This window comes from Trichosurus vulpecula, chromosome 3 (assembly GCF_011100635.1).
Source record: "Trichosurus vulpecula isolate mTriVul1 chromosome 3, mTriVul1.pri, whole genome shotgun sequence".
In the NCBI taxonomy this organism is placed as follows: domain Eukaryota; kingdom Metazoa; phylum Chordata; class Mammalia; order Diprotodontia; family Phalangeridae; genus Trichosurus; species Trichosurus vulpecula.
Genome location: NC_050575.1, coordinates 100,318,514 through 100,342,054, shown reverse-complemented (window position 1 = coordinate 100,342,054; position 23,541 = coordinate 100,318,514). Strand labels below are relative to the sequence as shown.

At 40.5% G+C, this 23,541-nt stretch overlaps 1 protein-coding gene across 1 annotated transcript; it reads left to right on the top strand.

Annotated features, from left to right (window-relative positions):
• Positions 1-19,546, top strand: EIF2S2 (eukaryotic translation initiation factor 2 subunit beta). The gene is made up of 9 exons (XM_036750370.1): positions 1-360; positions 5,922-6,099; positions 7,226-7,329; positions 11,218-11,353; positions 12,878-12,978; positions 13,650-13,798; positions 14,485-14,541; positions 16,389-16,474; positions 17,292-19,546. The coding sequence occupies exons 1-9, from the start codon at positions 346-348 to the stop codon at positions 17,465-17,467; spliced, it is 1,002 nt and encodes a 333-aa protein (XP_036606265.1). The 5' UTR covers positions 1-345; the 3' UTR covers positions 17,468-19,546.
• The last annotated feature ends 3,995 nt before the right edge of the window (positions 19,547-23,541 follow it).

Below are 23,541 nucleotides of genomic sequence, written 5' to 3'. Positions count from 1 at the left end.
GCATGCGCATTCAGACGACCTCCTCGCCTCTCTCCAACGGCCTTTCCCTCGTCCAAACTACAACTCCCGGCATGGCCGGCGCGGCGTCGCTCTGCAAGAAAGCGGAAGCAGAGCGGCGGTAGGGTCTTGCTTCTCGCGCGCGTGTAGAAGGGGGCGGGCTCGGCGCAGGCGCAGCTCGGGCGCCGGGAGGTCGAAGAGGAAACTCCCACCCCCTTTCGCTGATGCAAGAGGCTAGTGCGGCGCTGGGAGCGGCAGGGTCCTCAGCAGCGCTGCCGGACCGGGGCCTGAAGCGGCTACTGGGCAGTCCGACTCTACGTCCGCACCGAATCCTCCCGAGCGGCAGCCATGTCCGGGGACGAGGTGAGGGCCCGATCTCGGGGCGGGAGGCTAGGGAGCGGCCGCCTCGGCATGAGGGGCCGGTGAGGCTGGGCTTGCGGCCTAGCCGCGGCCGCCATGTGAGAGCGAGCGCGGGGCCAGCCGGGGGTGGAGGCCGGGGCCTAGGTCGGGGGAACTCTCCCTGGCATCGGAGCCACCCGATTTCCCTCCTCTCTCTCTTCTGCTCCTCGCCTCAGAGCCCTGGACGCTCCCTCCCGCACCCCACGTCGGGGGGTCGCAGCCGGGGTCACGTAGCTTCGGGGGCTGCTTGGGGAGGAGTGTGAAGGAGAGGGTCGTGGAGGGGAGCAAGGCCTCGGGAGAGGCGGGGCAGGAAGGCAAGCCCGGCCTGGCCCCCGGGAAACTGGAAGACCGGAAGGGAGGGTTGGCCAGGGTGGTCTCAGGCCGGTCCATTCCCCAGCCCCTGCCTGGCCCCTGCTGTCCCTGGGAGGGGCTGGGCGAGGTGCGTGCTTTAGAGAGGCCCGGGTGGGAGGGAGTGTGAGGGCCGAGATGCCAGAGAAAAGAGGACCAGCCCTGGGAAGAAGGACTCCTGAAAGTTATCAGGGGTACTCCTCTGCACTCCCTTCCCAAGCTTTCTCAGATGGCCCCTCCAAAGTTAAGTGGGTCTTCAGACCTCGAGATTTCTTTTCCCTCAGTGTGGTTTCGCACCTTTTCATCAAGGTGAGTTATCCATAGCCTGTTACTATGTAACTAAGTACCTGTTTTACCCAAGAAACATTTTAAAGCACCTACTAAGCGCTAGGCACTAATCTAGGTGCTGGGCAAGGTAGATGAAAAACAATACATGGCCAGCCCTCGAAGAATTTAATCTGATAGGGTTTAGGAAGAACTTGGGCAAAAATGAAAAGCTCAGTCTTCTTGGACTTTTAATAGTTTTAAAAGGTACCTACTTTGCTGTCAAAGTAAAAATGGCATTATGAATATATTCTTAGGTAGAGGAGAATCTCAGCTTTTGAACTAGATAGACACCAAAAAGTTCTACTTGTCGACGGTTTCCATTTGAAATGGAAAGGGTAGTAGTGGATTTTTCTGATACAGCACTGTGCAATTTCTTATCTAGTTACAAGAACTTGCCGATGATGGTGCTATGCTTTGTTTTCACCTGCGTTTTCAACATTTTGCAAAAGTTTATTGAATGCTTTTTTTTAATGAAAAGTCCAGTGGTTTTGAGGATACGCAAATCTTAAGATTACTCATTACATGTTTATTGATCCTTCTGTTGTCACAACTACCACGTTTTTTCCTGTAAAGTGAAGGGCAGTGTTTTTGAGTGGGTCAGCAAGATAATTGTGCTACTGCTTCCTGGTGATTAGCTCTGGATTCCTCTCATCTCTTTCTTCTTTTCATTTTACAGTAGTTAAAGACAGTTAATAATCCAAGAATGTTAAAGTCAACAAGACAGTAGGCTAGTAGAAGAAATGAGGCATGCACCCAAATAATTGCCATAAGGAGGAGATTGTGACATTTTAAAAAAAGTACCGGCAAAGTGCTGTGTGATTTATGAGGAGGGAGAATTCACCTGCAGCTGGAGGAGGGGGAGTCAAAGGTGGCTTCTCATGTGACCTGGGTCTTAAAGGATGGGGCTAGGGGAAGGTCAGGGACATTGCTTGAGGTGGAGGGCCATCTGGCCCCAGACTAAGGAAGGACCTGGCTTTAAGTCTTTACTTGAATGTACTGACTTTGTGACCCTGGTCAAGTCACTAACCTCTCAGTGTGCCGTGCACTCCCTAAAACTCTTAAGTTAGAGAGCACGTGGTGGCTTGCATTGGTAGAAGGAAGAATTTCTTGTACTAACAGGTTCAATTCCATTACCCCTCCTCCCCAAATAGGAAGGCGAGAAGAGAGTAGGAGTAAAATTAGGGGGGAAAAGTATAAAAGACCTTAGATCCCAGGTTTAAAGAGATTGGAATTTGAGAGACAACAGGGAGCTCTTTTTAAGGAAAAATCTTAACTGTTTAAAATACATTTTTTTAACCAAGGTTTTAATTAAGGAGTATGTTATATACTACATGTACATAGTTGTTTAGGATCCTTTTTCTTGCCTTACCTAGAATTTCATATGGGGCCTGAATGTATCAGAAGTGCCAGAGGTGGCAGAAGTTAGTCGCCAGTGTGCTTTTATTTGGCAGAATATTCGGTTTTTTAACTAGCACTTTCTATAGTTGGCCCCCATTCACAAGATATCCATAATGCTTTAGTTTTAGGTCTTCAGTCCGAAGAAAGGTGTTGTCCTGTGTTGATCTCTGACATAAGTACTTTGAAAAAGAGGCTTTAAATGAGTACCATGCTTTATGTGTGTTAGTTCTTAAATAACCACAACATAGCTTCAGTGCCTATGGTGTTTTAACCACAGAGTAGATTGGGTTTTTTTAGAAATACAGTCTTTTGGGGGAGGTAATGTGGTAGTGGACTTTGAACTGAATAAGACTTTCCCTTTGTGTGTTACCTTTATTTTGTTTTATTTCCAAATAAAGTTAAAATTGGTTTGTTTGGGCTTTTTTTTTTAACATGGATGAAATTAACATTGATATTCAACAAATGTTAGCTTCTCAAATCCAGATTATCTCCAAGAAGACAAAATATAAATGTAGTAAAATGAAATTTAGAGAAGTCTTTTGTTTGAAAAGTAGACACAGAATTTCTGTTTGAGTCAGTTATCATGTTTTTAATAGTGATATTAGACTTAAACCATATAGGCAAATTAGATTTTGAATTGCCTGTTCAGGAAAATTTCAGCTAAATAGAAACAGAATTAACATAAAGCAGTCTTAAATAAAAGTAGTGGGCCTCATTTTTCATTTTTATATAGTGGCTATTCTTAATGCTTAAGAAACTGAGTGAAAAGCTTTTAGTGAATTTAAAGCTTTCTGAATTTGAGCCGGAACTTTACAGGAATAATTAGTTATTTTCACTTTATCTCAGCTATTTGAAAAATGTCTTTAAAACAAGTTTTTGTTTTTGTTTTTTTACATTCTGTTGCTCAATAAGTATATGCTAAGCTTGCTGAAGATTGCTCTAGATTTATCCCTGAAAGTTGCATAGCAGGGATATGCAAATGATTCAATTATTTCTTACTAATGTAGTTCCCTTTTTGTTAAACTCCAACTACCCTGTTTTCCTTTAAAATGAACAGTACTTTTCTTCCCAGTGAGTAAAATTGGGTATTAGATTAGTTTTGGATTCCTAACATCAGGACCTTTTTCCTGTCTTGTCTTTAATCTTCCTTGTGTAGTGATTAAAGGGCTATTAATATTCTAGAGAGTTTTGTGGTTTAGAGATAAAATAATATTTATCAAAAGCCATTCCAGAAAATTTTGCCCCTTGTGTATTGCTCTCCCTTTCCTAGATAAGACTGTTTCTTAAGAGCACACTGATGAGAACAATTTGTTTGCTTGGGTTTGACCTACTGCTACCCCTTTAAATTGGCTAATGGTTATCATTAGAATGAAGAATGCCATTCAGAAATACTTGTTTTCCACATTTAAATCCTTGTTTTGCCTTGCCTGTTGTCATATAGCCAGTATAGACTGGAACGCAGGTCTTCCTCACCAAAACCTCTATCTGTTTTATGCTACCTTTACTACTACCTTTTAGTGACCTGGGCAACTCTTGTAAGACTATAAATTGCAGAGAGATCTCCAATATGTATTTGTCAAGGGAGAATGCGCATAAGGAATTTCTCATACCAAGTAAAATAACAAGTCTTATTGTATTTTTTTGGAAAACAGACAGGAGATAGCCAATTATGTTTATATTTTACCATTGTTTTTAAGTAATTTTTTGCAAAATCTTTCACCAACTTTTCCAGTACATGCTATTTCAAATTCTTTGTGTATGAAAATCATTAGGCTTTGCCGCTTGTGATGCGTCACATCTTGGTTCAGGTTTTACCAAATGTCATTGCAGTGGCTTTTGCCACAGGAAAAATACAGTGAGGGCATTTATGTGTTAGTTTCTAGATAAACTAGGTTGATTATGAAAGCCTTTCATCTGTAGTAATCTCTTGAAAATATCACAGAAGTATTTAGTGTGCATGACTGATTTCTCTTACTGTTCTCAGTTGGTTATAGTTTAGAGTTAGTGTGTGGTAAGGCAGGATGGTATAGTGGAGTCAGAAGGGGTTTGGGATCTCAACAATGCCAAGTACTGAGTTATAAAACTTGGGACAAGTCTATACCTGGTAACACCCATACCTGTTTCACAGAAATGTTTTTAAGCTCAAATGAGTTAATGTATGTGAAAGTACTAATTGCCACGTTAATGTCACAAAATCCTGTAACTAGGTATTAGAGCTGTGCACAGTTCTCCTACTGTGCTTCCCGGCTGGCTGGGTAGCATCGGGATAGTAATTTCTAACCCTTTGGAGTTAGTGGTAACCACACTGTTTAATCTCATGAATCACCTACCCAAACCCAAGTGCTGTATGTTTTGTTTTTATTAAAGTAAATTAAAGTTAATTTTACTTTGAAAGGTTTTTAGAATTTTGGGGGGGTGGGGTGGGATATACACTGAATTTAATGCAAATCCAGGCCTTTAAAAAAGGCTTGACTGAAGATGGACAAGGATGTGTGTACCTTTTGAAAATTAAAAAGACAGATAAAAGGTCTCTTGAGGCCATGGAATTCTTTTCCTGGTTTGGGAAAATAGACCCTCAGTTTCTAATAGCAAAAGGGAAGTCTTCAAGGAAGCAGGCTGTTAAACCATCCCCTTACTTTGACCAAATGGTCAGTTCATAATATCACTAAAGTAGTAGTAAGGCTTAAAAAATAAAGAGGGAATGGAATTTGACCTTAATTGTAAAAGATCAGAACACTATAAACTTCAGAGTTCAAATGTAAAAAGAGATTAATTTTTAAAGTTGATTGTATAAAAGGAAATCATCCTATCACTGCTGTTTTAACTGTCCTTTAATCCTATTTCAAATGATCCTTGACTTCATAGATATGTATATTTTCTATAGATTTCAGTCCTTCAACACCTTAACTGATGGTATGAGTTGCTGATCCTCTGCACCCTCCCCCACCCCAAAAACAAATCAGTTGGTGGTCATTGTAGCAATGAGCTTTGCCCACTGTAGCAAACTGATCTGGGACAGTGGGTTGACCCCAGTCTGAAACTTAAGCAGTTCTACTTTGTCAGGACCTATCAGAGAATAGGTCACCTCCACGCCACAGTGAGGCATCAGAATAGGACTTTATTTGGTAGCTAGCTTTTTTTTTTTTTTACCCTCATGTAAGATGATGGGATTTGGTTAAGTAACCTTGAAAAATAAAATTTCAAAACTGATAGGGCCAAAGAGGAGGAAATAGCTCGGTGAGAGCTGAAATTAGAACTCAGGACTTTTTAATTTCAAATTCAGGATTCTTTCCACTGTGCCATATTTGGTGCATCTCAAATTTCAAATGTATTTTTGCAATTTCCCTTGTACTTAAGATATTAAAGAAGACTTGATATCACTGAAGTTTGGTTTCTTTTTGCATTTAAGTCATAAAATGAACCCGGTGTTATTTTTTTCTTTTTGCAAACAGATGATTTTCGATCCTACTATGAGCAAAAAGAAAAAGAAGAAGAAGAAGCCTTTTATGCTGGATGAAGAAGGAGACGCACAGACAGAAGAAACACAACCCTCAGAAACAAAAGAAACTGAACCAGAGCCAACAGAGGACAGAGATGTAGAAGCTGATGAAGAGGATGGTAGAAAGAAAGGTAAAAGAATCATTGTAAAACTTCAAAATTGAAAGGCTAGTTGATACCTTCTTATTTTTGGATTTTGTGAATGTCCTGGCGTGGCGTCTCTCAGCCTGGCTGTGCTGTTCCTGCAAAAATAGTCATTAAGAGTTTGTTCTCATTTGCGCTTGCCAGATTTATCGTGTTGTTCTTATTCAAGCGGAATTCTGTTAATGTTGCAGTTAATTGGTGTACCATACAGTTGATGAAACATCACATGGAAAGTAAAGTTAACTCTCGGGTGGCTGGTTTTTCAGTTTGTAGATTATCTAGGCAACCTCTTGCCTCTCCTGGTGGCTTGTAGTGAGCAGAAAAAAATGGGGAAATTCAGTTCACTTCACTGAGCATTTATCAAATGCCCACTGTGTGCAAAGCACCAAAAATACAAAGATAAAAATAATGCAGTACAGGTTTTTGAGGAATTTATATTTTACTGGTGGGAAGCAACATATGACCCAGGTACACAGATAAGTAAATGCAAAATACATACAAGATAAATTTGGGCCAAGAGGGTACAGGAAGAACAAATGATTTTGGGAATTAGAAAGGTCCTCTTGTAGGAGCTGGTGCTGAGCTCGTCCTTGAAGATAGATACCTAAAGGTACTTGTACAGAGCATGTATTCCATTTGCAAGGATTGAGTCTAGGAGATAAAATACTTCAGAACAATAAATAGGCCAGTTTGGATGGAACCTACAGTCTGAGTGGGAGTGACATTCAGTCAGCCCTGAAAGACAGATTGGAAATCATCACTTGCTTCTTGACAGATCTGAAATGATTTAGAGAAAGGTTGGGTCAAACCTGTTGGTTGGTTGGTTTTGGAAAAGGGAGTAGATCCTCTTGAGTTTCTCTTCTTTCCTATGGTATTCTCTGAGACAGTTCACTATGAAGCAGAAATAATACTAGTAGTAAAGCTTTTATCCCATCCTTTTTGGTTGACCTGATTGAACAGACTGTGGTACCTTTTGGCTGTTATTCTAACTGCACCTTGGCATAGCCATTCCCAGATTTCATAAAGGAACTTTTGTCTACTCAGTGCTTGAATAAATAGTAATACCTACTGTTGCCTATTCACTTGTTTGTAATTCCTGGGTTGTCCTTTTCAGATGCTTCTGATGACCTGGATGACTTAAACTTTTTCAATCAAAAGAAAAAGAAGAAAAAAACAAAAAAGATATTTGATATTGATGAAGCTGAAGAAGGTGTAAAGGTTAGTATTCACCTATCTCGTGTTATCTGTTGTTGTTGAAGATAAAATTTGGCCTCTGCACGTCAAGTTGCTAATATTCCTTGCCACAAAGAACATGTCCTCTATTGATAGGTACAGAAAAAATTGGAAAACTGTATGTCAGACTTCTAACAGTCACTATTCTTTTGGTCAGTTTATGAAGAACGTGTGAAATTAGGCATCTTAAAGGTACTGTGGTTTAAGGAATATAGGTAGAATCGCATGTTAACTTTTGGTAAGGCATTTCTTTATAATATCTGTTTCAAGTAAGATGTATCTGTATTTGAATAGCTATGATGACAGATATTCTTAATAAAATTTCATCCAATTGTCACATGTGCTAACATTTTGGGTGGTCTCGTCACGGACAGCAGATGAGGATTTATTCTTGGATGAGGGCGCTTGGGCTAACAAACTGTAAAGTGGTCTAGCTCAGTTCCATCCACCCTGCGTAAAGACAGATTGAAAAGTCCTTGGTTGATCTGTAAATACCTTAGACTTTGCAGGATTAGTGAACTGTCTGAATTAACTTGTCAGCCCACAAAAAGACCCCTAAACTGTCATTTTATGATCCCTTTCCCTCTCCAGAAAGCGCCTCTATCCGAAGAGGCAAACATCTCGGCTTATAAAACCTTGAAACATGATTTTGGAAGCCATATCCAGCTCATGTTACATCCCTCCAGTTTCCTGTTTCTTTGTAAATAGTGTACATCTAACATTTGCTTTGTACCGTCACTGAAAAAAAACAAACCGTTGGCTTTTGTATACTCCCAAAAGTGTTGCTCAGCTTAGGGACATTTAGGCGCCGTGTATCTCGTGCCTGTGTTCATGGTATTATTTCACTAAGTTTGGGAACTGCTGGTTTGTCGTTGTTTCATTATTGCAGGGAAACTTAGAGAGAAATACACTTACAGTAAGGAAGAGCTGCGTACTCGTGCTTATCAATATCCACCCTCAAACTAAACTAGTTTTGCTGAGGGTAGATGTTTGGAAAAAATAGAAGGTATTGTTACAAGTGTCAGTGTTGTAGGTACTTCAGTTATAAGACTGGATCAAAATGAGATGCTTGCTGACCATTTAACGGTTAATGAAAACAGGTTTATTTAGTTATATCAGGGAAAGGCTGCTCTGGATACAGCAGTGATTCAGTTAGGTATAGTTTGCATTGGACATGCTTGTCTGTCAGTCAGGCTAAGGGGAATTGCTGCTTAGGCCATCCGTGCGCTAGCTTTTTGTACTTAGGCCACCAGGAAGTTATATGAATGACCAGACTATTCTGCTGAGAGAGCAAAATCTTGTGACTGGTTTCAATATCTTTTAAGCAAAAACTAGCCTAAAGTGTATGGGTTAAGGCCTTAGGCCAAGGGTGGGGAACCTGTGGCCTTGAGGCCGCATGTAGCCTTCTAGGTCCTTGGGTGCAGCCTTTTGACTGAGGTTAAGTTTTACAAAACAAATTCTTTTATTTATGGGATTTGTTCTGTGAAGTTTAGATTCAGTCAAAGGGCTGTGCTTGAGGACCTAGAGCACCACATGTTCCTTGAAGGCCGCAGGTTCCCCACCCCTGCCTTACTATTGCTCCTATCCTGCATCTCTGACCTAATATGGATTTGAACTTCTGAGGTGATTTTATATTGAGAGTCTAGGGATCTTGACTGGTGAATTTTTTTTAGACATTGAAGAATTTTTGTGGAGACATAAATAAATGGCTGGTATGTTGGAGGATTAACCTAGAAAGTCTGGAACCTTGAAAATAGTTCTTTCTACCACTACCAACCTTTCTTCATCTTCTCTCTCCTATTCCTCCTCTCTCTTTCCCTCTGATCTGTGCCCTCCACTTCTTCACATCACCATAGATTGGCTATAGTTTGGAAGCTAATACCTTCAGTAAGTAGAACAAATGAATCAGTCTTTTGGTCTTGAAACTTAAAACTAATATAGGAATTAAAGGTCACACTACTGTTGGCTAAATCTGTCATTAATGGGCAGTGACTTCTTTGAAGGTCAAGTTCTTATCTGGGACTGTGTTTTTATTATGATACTTAGCCAGTGCCATGAACAGATAAATCAGAGATGACCAAACTTGATCCTGAGAGTGGTGCGTGGTATTAAGTATTTTCTTTCTTTTTTATTTTCTTTTAAGGCAGTTGGGGTTAAGTGACTTACCCAGGGTCACAGAGCTAGTAAGTGTTGGATGCATGATTTAAACTCAGGTCCTCCTCCTGACTCTAGGGCCAATGCTGTATGCACTGTGCCACCTTGCTGTTCCATATTAAGTAGTTTCAAGACATGTTCAACTATTAATATATATTTATTTTTTCACTGACATGCTTATCTTTTCAGATAGTACACCTCTGAAATTAAAGTTGTGAAGGCTACTACAGGGTGTTCCTAAAGTCTGGACACAAAGGCAAAAATGCATATTTTCAAGAAATGAAATGATTGAAATTTTCAACAACATTTTATTTAATTGGAATATTAACAAATAACATCTTCAATATGATTTCCATCACTTGTGATACAAAGGTTGATGCTCTTTGCAAGATTCACGTGAACTTGATGCAATAACTCCACATTGCTGTCAATTTAAGTACATTTGCTCGTTATGTGTTCAATCAAGTGTGTTGCATCTGTGATTTTCATTGAGTACACCTCCTTTAGCACAGCCCAGAAAAAGAAGTCACTGAACAACACAGAGTCTTCGGTGAAATGGTGAATGAGATGTTAATGAGATTTCCTGTGTGTCCAGACTTTAGGGCCACCCTGTACAAGGCTTCTGGGATTGGTAGGAACAGGCAGCTAGACTGGAAAGTGATCCAGGCAAACTGGTGAGCAGAAGTTGTGGCTAGATCTTTCTTTGTCTCGTCAGGGTTTCATCATTGTCAGGTCTGGAGTCACAGTTTCATGATGTTTATCAAGTGGTGTATAACTACGTACTCAGTGTCAAGCTTTTCTTTTTGTGGGAAAACAACTTTAAGAGAGTTATTTTCATGTTTCCAAAAGGCATTAAAAGAATAAACTGCCTCTATTCTCCTGACCTTAATTCACTTGTCTTTAATTGATTTAATTTTCTTGTCATTCCTTTCTACCCAGTCTCCTACCTTTATGTTAGACATACATATAGATATAGATACCGATGTCAATATCTTTTGTTTTACATCACCTTCATTTCCCTCTGTATGTTTTCTCTACCTCCTCCCAGAGAGGCATCTCGTCTAACAAAGAATTTCTTTTTACGGGGGTGAGGGATGGTGAGAAAAGTCAACTAATATATTGTTACATCTCTCCAGTATAAGATTTAGGAAAAGTGGACATGGGAAGAGGGTAGAAAAGTTAATTTGTGTTCCCTAAGTCATGATTTGATTACTGGACATAGGCATTTAATAAGTGGTTTTTGACAAATAACTATGGTCCGTTTTCAGAAATTCATGTCTTCAGCAAATATATGAGTATGTACTTTGGCCAGTAGGTTCTGTGGAGGATTCCTTAATGAATCAAGATTACTAGTTTACCTGTCCTTTACTATCTAGTAGGAAGACAAGACATATACAAATATCTAACGCAAAGTGAAATTTAAAAGTTCAGCAAAAAGTACAAACAAAATGCTGTTGGAATTCTGAGAAGGGAGAGATACTTCTACCTAGACAGTTTGGGCAGAAGGCTAGAAGGCTTTGTGGAAGGAAGTGATATTTTAACTGGGCCAACACTTGGTGTTAAACTGGGAGGAGGTAATAATTACGTCTTTATATTTTGAAATTTTCTCTTTTCCCCTCAAATCATGCAAACCAGATAAAAAGATGATCTAGCGAAATCTTTTAGAATAGGCTCTTATTTAAATATTGTAAATGCCTTGATTTTTTTTTTTTTTTTTAGGACCTAAAGATTGAAAGTGATGTACAAGAACCAGCAGAACCAGAAGATGACCTTGATATCATGCTTGGCAATAAGAAGAAGAAAAAGAAGAATGTCAAGTTCCCAGATGAGGATGAAATTCTAGAGAAAGATGAAGGTAGGACGCATGGCCTGTCTGTGTAGAGTGATGGTCCTTGGACTGTTGACCTCCACCTGTTGATCCCTCTTAAAGCTGTTCTCTGTCATTAGCCCCTCTACCCCAAGGTGGACAAAGGAAAGCAAAGGAACAGGAAGGAAAGACAGATTTGACTTGATATGGTTGGGGAGTAAATTGCTGATCTTCTCTAATGTGAGGTTTGGGAGTTACAGGTTAAGTGTGAGTAATGGTAGGGTCATTCTAAATTAGAGAGTAAAGAAACACAATTTTATTACTTCTTAAGCACTCAGACAGTATGAATACTTTTCTACAAACTTATTACCACTATTAAGTTGCATTACTGATGGTGGCCTTGGCCAAACAATGAAAAAATCAGTTCAGCCTCGTCCCAACAATCCTATTAGAGCTTTCTCTTCATGCTCAATTATCACACGCTCACATTCAGTTATTATAGTTGAGTATATATTTTAAATGCTCGGTTGCTCCTTTCTTAAGTGGCCAGTATTCCATAGGTGAAGTACTTCAAGATTTATTTTTATAAGGTATTAATCTTCAGTGTTTTTTGCCTTTTTCTGAGAGCTTACATGCATTTTGTGGGCGCTCTCGCTTTCTCACTCAGATACACACACACACACACGCACGCACACGCACACACAACGTTATAACATACATAGGAGAAACGGACATCAGTTTGCTTAGGAACAGCGTTTTTGGTACCTAAACCACCTGGAGTCTTTTCTTGGGTAAACTGAAGAACATTATGGTCTGATAAATTAGAAAATTTTCCTTAAATCTTTTGTATCTTTAGCTCCAGCTTCAGAGTGGAAGGATTTGCCTTGCTTTGGATGCATGATATAATGCAAGGCTCCTCAGCCTCTTTGATCCTCCATGCTCCTTGTCTTTAACTTAACTTTCTTGTGCTTTCAGTCAAAATGAAAGGAACTAACTTCTCATTTACCCTGTGTACAAATAAGAAATTGAAAGAAGAGATTAATTTTTCATAAACAATTTAATGTGAAATTTTTTTTAGTAGACAGTTCTTGCTTTATGCACAGAGCCTTAAGCTTCACGGCTGTTGTCTTAGGACACAGTCATGTACTCCATAACTAGTTTTAGGAGAACTTGGAATTAGGTGGAACAGCATTCCAAAGGGTTGTAGTTTATTCTAGAAACACTTTGTTGCAAGTGGACTAAGCAACATTATATGGTGGAATTTGATTTTAGTGTATTAATGATGTTGGTTGGTCCATTATTATATAAGGTTTCGTACAATGACATTACCTCAAGGGTTGTTCTGAGGATTGAATATATTCATGTATGTCAAGTGCTCAACCTTAAAACATTGTATAAATGCAAGTTACATTTCAGTTTGTGTTTAAAAAAAAAAACAGGTATGTGGCAGTTATTTCAAGTAGCCTATATGCTTTAAGTTGCCTTAACATGTGAATGAAATTATAGTGGGAAAAGAAATTAATATTAAGAGTCTTTAATTCTCTTGGAAATCTATTTTGTTTTTATCTCAAGCTTTAGAAGATGAAGACAGCAAAAAGGATGATGGAATTTCCTTCAGCAATCAAACTGGCCCTGCTTGGGCAGGCTCAGAAAGAGATTATACTTATGATGAGGTAAAATATGCCTTTTTGTAAAAAAAAAAAAAAAAAAAGCCTGAAAATCTGTTACTTAGCTATGTAAACAGAGTACCCAATGCTGCTTCTTTGGGCATTTCCACTGCCAACACTGACTGAAGTCTCTTTAAGCCCATTATGAACTCTAGAATCCCAGCGTTTTTTCATTGCCAGTGGTTTGTGAAAACCTGATGTGACCATACTAAGTCCAGTCAGATCATGTACTCATTGATGTGTCTATGTTGGGAGTTTGTTGAGAGGACTTGAAGACTAGTTCCCACTAGGATTTATTTTGTCTCCTGGGCCCTTCTAATTGGAAAGAGGTAGGATAGGTGGGTAGTTAGGGGTGCTGACAGGTAAGGATTTCGAGCTAGATCATTCTTAGTCTGTTAGAAATTTCTTGGAACAGCAGAATTAATGGAGAGTTTTCATTCCTTGTTAGCACGTAAGGACATATGTTTATATGTATACATTTTAAAGCTGAAAATGAAATTAACTTTAGGAAAGTTAAAAGGAGATTTTGGTGACTTTATGACCCCAGATGAATCTTGTGGCATTCTGCACCCAGTATTTCGTACACAGTTGGAAGCTGTTAGATATCACCTCTGGACTCTGAGACTAGAGAAAATCAACTTATTAAATGTGTACACTAATTGCCGTTGTTTTTGTAGTTGCTGAATCGAGTATTCAACATAATGCGGGAAAAGAATCCAGATATGGTTGCTGGAGAAAAAAGGAAATTTGTCATGAAACCTCCACAGGTTGTTAGAGTAGGAACCAAGAAAACTTCTTTCGTCAACTTCACAGATATCTGTAAACTGTAAGTACTGCCTGGGAAGCCTCTCAGTTTGAATTTGAGTATAGCTTGCCAAACAGATCTTTACTTCTACTCTTGAATTTGGCATAGCTTAACTAGGTTTGGAAAATGTCTTTCTGAAGACACAGTCTTTCTATAAACTGTAATAGCAGAATTCGAAAGCTAGACAGTATCTTACAGCAGTTTACTGTTGGTCTCTTCGTTCCATGAACCTGGCATTTTTTTCTGTCATAGAAGTTTAAAAAAGGTACTTAGAAAGTTAACTTTTGTCATCTAGGCCCAAATACTTCTTTATGAATGTTGAACTAAAAGACTAATCTCCATTTTTCTCAGTAGTCAACAAATGTTATTTTTATGTTTCTTTTGTTATTTTAGTATTTTTGTTCCTCTGCGGGCCTTCCCTCTCCCACCCCATCCCCATCTGAGTTCTTGTATGTATTCTCTTGTGACTTTACCTACAGTCACCAAATGAACATATTAAAAATTTCTAATAAGTTTCACCTTTAAATTAGACTAATTGCAGATGTTGCTTCCTAACAACAATTAAGGTCTAATTAATAAGACCACAGACTATTAAAACAAGAAGTATATAAATGTGTGTATTGTTTATAGTCAGGATATTTGGGGGGAGAAGTATGGATAGTTAATTTCCTTAGAATGTAAATGTTGAATATGTATTTTCTTTTTAGATTACATCGTCAGCCCAAACATCTCCTGGCATTTTTATTGGCTGAGTTGGGTACAAGGTAAATGAATATTTTGTTCATGATTTATGGACGATTTTAAAATTTTAGTTAGAGCTTCACTTGACTTTAAAAACTTGAGTGGCAACTAGGTGGCACAGTGAGTAGAGCACTGACCCTGGAGTCAGGAGGACCTGAGTTCAAATCCAGACACTTGACACACTTACTGTGTGACCTTGGGCAAGTCACTTAACCCCAGTTGCCCTCCTTCCCCCCTCCAAAGAGCAAAACAAAACTTGAAACAAATCTAGGAAAACACTGGTGAAATATTATCAGAGAGATTTGTGAAACGTTAAGAAGAGTATGACTTCATTAAATGTGAAACCTAGCTACTCTGAAAAAAGTACCTCATTTGAAGAGAGCCTAGGCTTATAATAGAAGGTTTAAAATGATCCTAGTAAAGTCTTGAGTGCCTAGCATTAGAAATTAACTACATCTGCATCATCCCTCTCGGTCTAATGGTCTTCCTCCTACCTACTTCAGCTACTTTTAAATTTCTACCTGAAAAGTTAGGCATGGCTTAATCTGCTTGAGAAAAAAGCAGGACCAAAGTGGTGATAGTGTTACTTAGAAAATATTGCACAGGTCATATTGAAGCATAGCAACTGTCCACAAAAAAATTATAAATTTCTCAGCTTTGGACCACTTACTGCTAGCAAGATTCAGTAATGGATAATGGATAATATACCTTTGAGGTTTGTTACAACTAGGATTTAAACAGGCGTAAACCTCCAAGGAAAGCAAGTCAGTCTTATGCTCCTGTGAATGGGGGAAAAATAGAATAGCAAACTCTAGTCCGTTATAGAAGCTGACTTTTGGAGAGGCTGCTATTGACTATTTTAAAAAATTTTTTAAAAATACTTTCTCTTTTTAGTATCAACCTACATTTCCTTTCCCCTCCCAGAGAGCCATCCCTTTTAACAAAAACATTAAAAAGTGGGGGGAAAGTTCATCAGAACTAACCAAAACAAAGTCTTAATTCTGTGCAGGCTTCCACACCCCTAGTCTTCCACCTCTGTAAAGTATGGGGAGTTGCTTTCAGAATGAGGCCTCCTTCAACATCACGAGGAAATGATTAATTGGCAGTATGACAGTGTGAGGTGATATAAGCTGTGGCAAAGAGCCCCTTGTGACTAGTGTCACATCTTTGTGCCTTCTGTAGTGCCTAGTACCATTCCTCACAAACATTAAGGCCCAGTAAATGTTTGTGGACAGTGAAGGGATGATGTCTTCTTTGATAAATCAGTGGATACTTGAAGTGATCACTAAGGGCGATGTAGCCTGCAACTTGTCTACACCTTCTCCTATGCAGTGCTGTTCATGCCTTTCCATTGAAGCTTGAGGGAGGATCAACCTAATGTAGTGGAGACCTTCCTTTTGTTCTCTTAATAAAATAATATACTGCTGTCCCCAAAGGTTGTTTGTTTTGAACTTGAAACCAGTAAAGTTCTCTGTTACCAAAAAAAATCTATGTGGTTGAAATGAGATTGACTGACTTTGTAGTTTACAACATGCTTTCATACACAGCTCATTTCTTCCCTACATTGGCCTTCTGAAGTAGTCACTACAAGTATTACCATCCTGATTTTGCTGATGAGGAAACTAGAACCTAGAAAGTTTAATCTGCCTGAGGTCACAGGAAGTGGTGATGTTGGGTCCTAAACGTTGGTCTTCTAGTCTAGATGTTCTCTCTGTTCTATCAGAACTGCCTCCCTCCTAGCATGAACAAAACAGTATATTCTTAGGAAACCTCATATTATTGAACATCAGTTAACTCTCACACACACTAGGTGTAGTGATTTAGGTGTCTCTATCATGTTTTTCCTAATGGATTTTTTTTCTCTTAATAGTGGTTCCATAGACGGTAATAACCAACTTGTAATCAAGGGAAGATTCCAACAGAAACAGATAGAAAACGTTTTGAGAAGATATATCAGTAAGTGTAGAGGTTGACGTTGTACTGCATCTCATGACATCATAAAACATAGAATTGGAATGGATGTAAGATCTAGGGCCATGGGAAGCAGAGGTGTTTAAAGGATTGCTGCTGCACTTGGCCTACTGGCTGCATGGCGGTGGGGTGGGGCCGGTGCAGTGGATAGAGTGCAGGCCTGGAGTAAGGAAGACATGAGTTCAAATATTGCCCCATACCCTTACTGGATATGTGATCCTGGGCAAGTCACTCTACCTCTATCTGCCTCAGTTCCCTCACATGTAAAAATGCTAGCTGCTATCATTATTATTGTCATCACTATTAACCTTAATAGTAATCAAAAGCCAATGCTTGGTTCCTAGGGCCAAAGAAACAAAGTAACTTTTCCAGTATGGCAACATGACTTGGCAGATTTAACCATCTGCCTAAAGACCCACTTACATAATAAAGCATATGGTGACTTACTTGTCATTTCTACCAGAATAGATAGAGTGTCAAATGATTGTCCCTCCACCTGGCCAGAAACAGTATGAACTCTTTACAGATGGTAGTTGGTGTCTGGAGAGGTTCCCTTTGGGGAACTTGGCCATTACACCTTTTGGAGAAGTCTGACCTTTTTTCAACAACAGCTTTTTTGGTACCCAGATGCCCAAAGCTTAAGAAGAGACAGATTGTGTTTTCTGGTGCCAGACCAACAGTCTTGGCTGTTTTGTGGCTCTGTGTTAGTAGTTTATAAATTGCCTGAGTGTACCTGTGGTTGGCCTAAAGCACAAGTCTTTTATGAGCAGTACTGTGTTGACACTGTGTTGCTTTTCCACAGAGGAGTATGTCACCTGCCATACGTGTCGGTCACCAGACACAATCCTGCAGAAGGACACACGACTCTATTTCTTACAGTGTGAGACCTGCCATTCTCGCTGCTCCGTCGCCAGCATCAAGACTGGGTTCCAGGCCGTCACAGGCAAGAGAGCACAGCTCCGTGCCAAAGCTAACTAATTTGCTAATCGACACTGGATTTTGCAAAGTGTTTTGGAGATGTGGCTGGACAGGTTTACAATCAGAGTGGATTTACCATTGTATTAAAAGCAAGATATAAAAGCTGCCAAGTTCTCATTTGGCATTGGGTTGGTTGGTCTGTGAAATCCTTGCAAGATGCAGATCCTCAAGCTGTTCACATGCTCATTGAATATTTTAACAACTGTCAGAGAAACATGATGGGGAAAGGAGGAGGTGCTTTTTAAAAACCGTTCCTAGACTTCTGTAAAATGCAAGATAAATTAAAGTTATTCTAACAGTGACTCTTTCATGCCGGCTTGTCCTTCAGTTTCCTTTTTACAAATATATATGTAAACAAAAAACAAAACCGTAACTGACAAATGCAGTGAAAACAATTTTACTGTGACCATGTGCAGACTCTGAGTAAATAACTGTACATTCCTAGTGTTGAGGACTGGAGCTTTAGCACATACTTCTGGAGGTGCAGCTCCTCGTGACAAACATAGTAAGAGAGAGAAGCACTGATTCACATGGGCAAAGAAGCACATTACAGGGATGGGAGGAGTGTGAAATCCAGGAGGTGCTATTTGCTTAGCGAGACATTCCCCATTTTCGTGGGATGATCATATTGGTTTGAACTATCTTTTAAGATGTGAGAATTGTTTACTTTCTACCTCACTTCCACCTCATGCATGTGTCCTCTAACTACGATCATGTGGAAAATGGAAGGATAAGCTGGTTAATGCCCCGACTACGTAGAGCTCTCTCTTCCCTGCAACTTGGGGTTGTCTTAGCAATATTGAACTTTTTGCTACCACTTTAACTCTAAAACGCAACATGGCATCCCTGGGACGCTAGGGCAATGTGAAAGTGATGTATGGTATGTGGTATTGGACAGTGTCTGGATGGTGGTGTTAAGAGAAAGCATTTTTTCCCCTTACCTTGTAGTCTGTGTTCTGAAAAGCCCCATTGTAAACAACCGTTGTTGTATACTTGGAAAGCAGAATGCCCATCAAAGGAGAGAGACTGTTGCCAGCAAGCCAATAACTAGTATTGCAGGTTTCTAGCAGTAGAAGATGATGTGCCATGCCACCTTGAGTGGATTTGATTTTAAAGTGATCATTCTACCTCTAGGAACCAAAAGGAACAGTTAAAATATTACATATGTGTGCCTGTTCTCATTGGCCACATCGGTGTCGGCCTGACACAAGCTAATTTAGAAGAAGGGCACACTCCAACTTTCTCTACTTTTCATGACCCGGGGTCTTGGAAAGCCACCTAAGTGAGTTACTGAGCAGGTGTTCTATGTGAATAGAGGCTGTGTTGGCACTCGAATAACTTAGCTATGTTATTTTAAAATCACTGTGACCCTTAATTTTAAAGTATGAGCCAAGAGGAAAGGAAACTTGGCTGAGAGCGGGTGGATGGTTGGTTTGACTGGCATGTGACCGTGGTGTCTAGACCCTAGGTAGCCCAAGGTGACAGCTGCTGACTATACTTATTTTTGAACTCAACAAGTTTCTATTTGGATTTTACTTTTTTTGTATCTGCACTAACAGTTTCCAATTTTACTGGCAAGTCATTTTTTTATTTGAAATTCTTGACTGCAATTTGAAAGCCACAGTTTGAATCCAGGTTTGAGATTCTAAAGCATTTGGAATTTGAAGAAAGAGCTGTAACAAATGTTGGATGTAACTTTGAGTGAATAAAGCCAGGATCAGTGCCTCTTGTGTAACAACTAGGACTGTATTGTTTCGTTTCTTTTGGTCTCGTTTAGTATACTTTCCTGTATTCTAAAGGGGTCAAGAAGACTGACAAAGGTCTATAGCTGCCTTCCCCAGTGTCGGGGTAGGTCAGAAGACTTCATTTCAGGAGCAGCGATCTTGACCCTGGTCTTGACTGAAGTCTTAGCTTGCCTTTCGAGTGGGAGTCTTGGGCCTTGGACCACAGCTGATTCATTAAGAGTTCAGTTGAGTGCAAATCATCCAGGTGTGTTGGGTTGTTTGAAAAAAAAAAAAAAAAGCAAAATCACCGCTGATTTTCATCTATTCTGGACAATAAAAATGAACTGAAAACAACTATAATTATGTTTACCTATGTTGTATGAGATATATTTGGATTCGGGGAGGCATCTGTAAAATAGGAAGTGGGGGTGGGGGTGGGGGGGTGGGAGTGGACTACACCTCTAAGTTAACAGCCACATGATTTCCACGGTTCACCTTTCTGCTTCATTAATGTCCATGATGAACGTGATTATCTGTTAATCTTGTGGCAGTTGGTTCATCCTAGAATTTAAGAGCTAGAGAATGGGCCTTAGAGGTAAGAAATCTGAAGCTTAGGGGAAAGGACTCACCCAGGGTCACATATAGTTGGTAGGTGAGACAGTGGGCACCTAACCTCCCTCTGGGTCTTAGTTTGCTCCAGTAAAATGATTGAGTTTGACTAGATGGCCTCTAAGATCTCTTTCAACTCTTAATTCTTTTATCCCATGATTTACCGGTCAGTCTCCTGACTCCCCATCCTGTGGTGGTTTAGGATGGATAGTGATGAGTTTTGGTCAAAGTACTATCCTTTGCAGCAATTTCAAAGGGCTGGGGATCATTATACATCGAAGAGGACATTGTTACTCAGGGGCAGTGAGCCTCCTGGGAGATCCAATAACAGCCATGTTATTTGTCTTAGGCAAATTAAGTCCTGATACACGGAGTTAACATGGGTGTTGTTGGCAGAGGGATCCGAGGCATCTAGCTCTACAGATCTGCAAATGTCTACCCTAAGAGCAAGGCCAGTCTTGTAGGGCTTAATTCTCCACAGAAAGGCTGTGTCTGGACAGAAGGAAGAGTTAGTGATTGTGCCAGGGTGGGTGGAGATGGTTGGAGACAGCTAGGGAGTAGTTTCTTCCCCTCCCAGCCTTCCTAGAGGTGCCTGGACAAGTGAATATCAGCTAGTATCCCAGGCAGATTCTTCCAACTCACTACCTAGCTTTAAGGTTTTTAAACTCACAACTGCCCTGTGAGTTAAGTTTTGCAAGTATTAAACCCCATTTTAGAGAAGAGAGGGGCCTCAGAGGGCCATTGGTGACTTCACTTACTTCTATATAGATGTTTCCCAGATCAATTTATCCTGAACTTCAACCCTTCAGCACCATCTGCCTCCTGGACAGCAACTGAATGTCCTGTGGATATCTGGAGCAGGATTCATTACTGGCCCTCCAACCTTCTCCTCTTTGTAATTTCCCTGTTCTGCTGAGTGTTCTACTGTATTTTCAGGTACCCAGGTTCATAATCTCAGAGTCTCCGACTTTTGGCTGCTCCTTGCCACCCGTCATATGCAGTCAGTTTGCCAAGGCTTATTGCTTTTACTCCTGGTCAGACTCATTCCTTCCTGCAGCTCCCTAAAGCACAGCTCTGTCTGATCAGGCCAGGAGTGAAACTTCAGTGGCTTCCTCCTGTTTGTAGAATAAACTAACAGCACGACCCAGTTCTAAACTGCCTTTCCAGGTTTATTGCTTGTTATACTCCTTCACGTACCGTGCTCCAGCCTGATTGTTCTCCATCCTGGTGCCTGTGAAGATGGGTACCTGCTGTGCCCTCTTAGCCCATAAAATCCCTAGCTTCTTTAAAAGCTCAGCTCATACTACCTGTAGGAAGCTGCCTAATCAAAATTCTTGCCCACCAGTCCTACAGCGCCCCCAACCTTCTCCACACCTAGAAAGTACTTTGTATATGTTTTGGAGTATTTCCTTTTCAATATTGAAGTTGTTTTTTTCCCCACCGCACCCCAACCTAGAATTCAAGCTCCTTGAGGATAAAAACTGTGCCATGTTTGTATCCCCAGTGCCTAGCACCGTGCCTGTCACGCAGAAGGTGCTTAATAAATGCCTGTTAAATGAATGCCCCCCACAGGAAGCTTAGCTAACTCAGATGAGGAGAAAGCAGCCCTAAGGGGTTGGAGCGTGGCACTAGGAAAATGCTAAGTGGGGAGATTGATGAGCTGCAGTGTGGGTGGTTACTTCTCTAGGCACAACACTAGATAACCATAACTGGCAAATATTAAGTGACTACAGTATATGCAAGATTGTACAGGATGTGGGGGAAGATACTCTTTTAACTAACCTTTAGCAGGCTTAGTAAGTGGATAGGATATCCATGTGGATAATGATAAGTGATACATAGATGCAAATTACCACGAGATCAGAGAAGGCAGTGTGATGCTGTGGAAAGAACACTGGATTTGGAGTCATGGTTCTTCGTGCTGGCTGTATGAATTGAACAGCCTTGAGAGGTGGTAGGATGGTGTAATGGATAAAAATCTGGATTTGGATCCTGCTTCTGACACACTAGTGTGAATCCTGGACAAATCACTTAACCCTGAGGCAATGGGGATCATCACTGTATCTACCTCAAAGAGTTGTGAGGAAAAAATGAGATAAAGCATCAAATAAATGAGCTGTAATGAAATCACTGAATCTTTCTCTAGGCCTCAGCTGTGAAATGAAAGAGCTGGACTGTGTGACGTCTGAGGACCTTTCTAGTCAAGGATCAGAGGAGGCTTCATAGAGAAGGTGGCATTTTGAGTTAGGAGTTGATTGAATTCACATGCAGAGTAAGGAAAGGGGACCAGTGGGCACAGTTAACGAAGGAATGGAAACAAGATAGCAGCGTGGGGTAGGATGGTCCAATTTATCAAAAGCCTTCAGTGACATAGTTCAAATTTTAGTCAACAGGCCACTGGGCACCCATGAAATTAAAGAGCTGGTGAAAAGAGGTGAGGACCTTTAGGGAGCAACTGCACTAGCCAAGACATGCTAATAAGGGCTTTTATTACAGAGCAGTGGCAAAGGAGAGGAAATTGAATGGGAAATCAAGAAGGGATAAGGGAGGGTGGTGGCCAAGGGCACTTGCTCTGGGGAGTTAAGGAGGGAGCTGATTGGAGGTAGATGCCTTCCCACCACTGCCAGATTAGGGCATCTTTACACAGAAATTTTGTCACACCACATTTCCACCAAACTAATGTGACTGAGAAAGGGTGGAGAATGATGGAGGAATGGAAGAGAACTGCCCTGTCAGGCCCTGGAAACACCCTCTGAAGTGGGGCAGGAGGCTTACCTACAACACAGGAAACAAAGTAGCCCATGAGGGGACCAGCTGAAACTGCCTCCATCGCCTTACCTTGGTCTCAACCTAAGAGCGTCATCTCTATGAAAAGCAGACATCTGTTGGCCACCAGAGGGCAACCTGCGCCTGCAATAGGGGCGTCTAGATCAGACCACACCCCTAGCAGGCCTGTGCTTGTTGTCATGGCAACAGCTCAGTCATGGTTCCCACTCTATAGGTTTGCCTAGACCTGATGAGGATGTCTGTGGGGTATGTTATGCGATCTGGCTCCCTAGGACCTCTCCTATCCATTCAGCCTCCACATCCAGGGAATGTTGACTAACACGTATCATTCAGCTATGAAGCTCCCTTCCTGTTCTTTCTTCCTTCCTTCTTTCCTTTTTCTTTCTTTCTTTCTTTCTCTCTTTCTTCCTTCCTTTCTCTCTCTCTTTCTTTTCCTTCCTTCCTTCCTTTCAGATTAAAATCCTTTCCCCCTAAACTAGCCTAAAGCCTGTTTTACCATCCTCCATGACTAACTTTAAACGATCTCTTCTTACTAATGGAGAATTACCATGGTGTAGTAGATAGATAACTATGTAATCATACGGCACTATCACTGCAAACTTTAAAGTGCTCTATAAATGGTATTATTAGCATGTTATATATTATATAGACTAATACATTATACTAAATAAAATATGCTATATATTATAATACTTATTATAGTCCTAACCTACAGGAAGCCTTTCCTAGTCCTCCTCCATCTTAGTTACTTCCCTTGCAGACTGCCCCTAATTTGTCCTATGAACATTTTGTCTGTATATAGTCATTAGCATGTTTTCTCTCCCATTAGACTGAGTTCTACGAGAGCAGGGACGGTCAGCCTTTCTTTGTGTACTTAGCATGCAGCAGGTGCTTAATAGATGTTAGTTGACTGTTACTATTATTGAAAAGGCAGTATCCCTCAGTCACCAACTA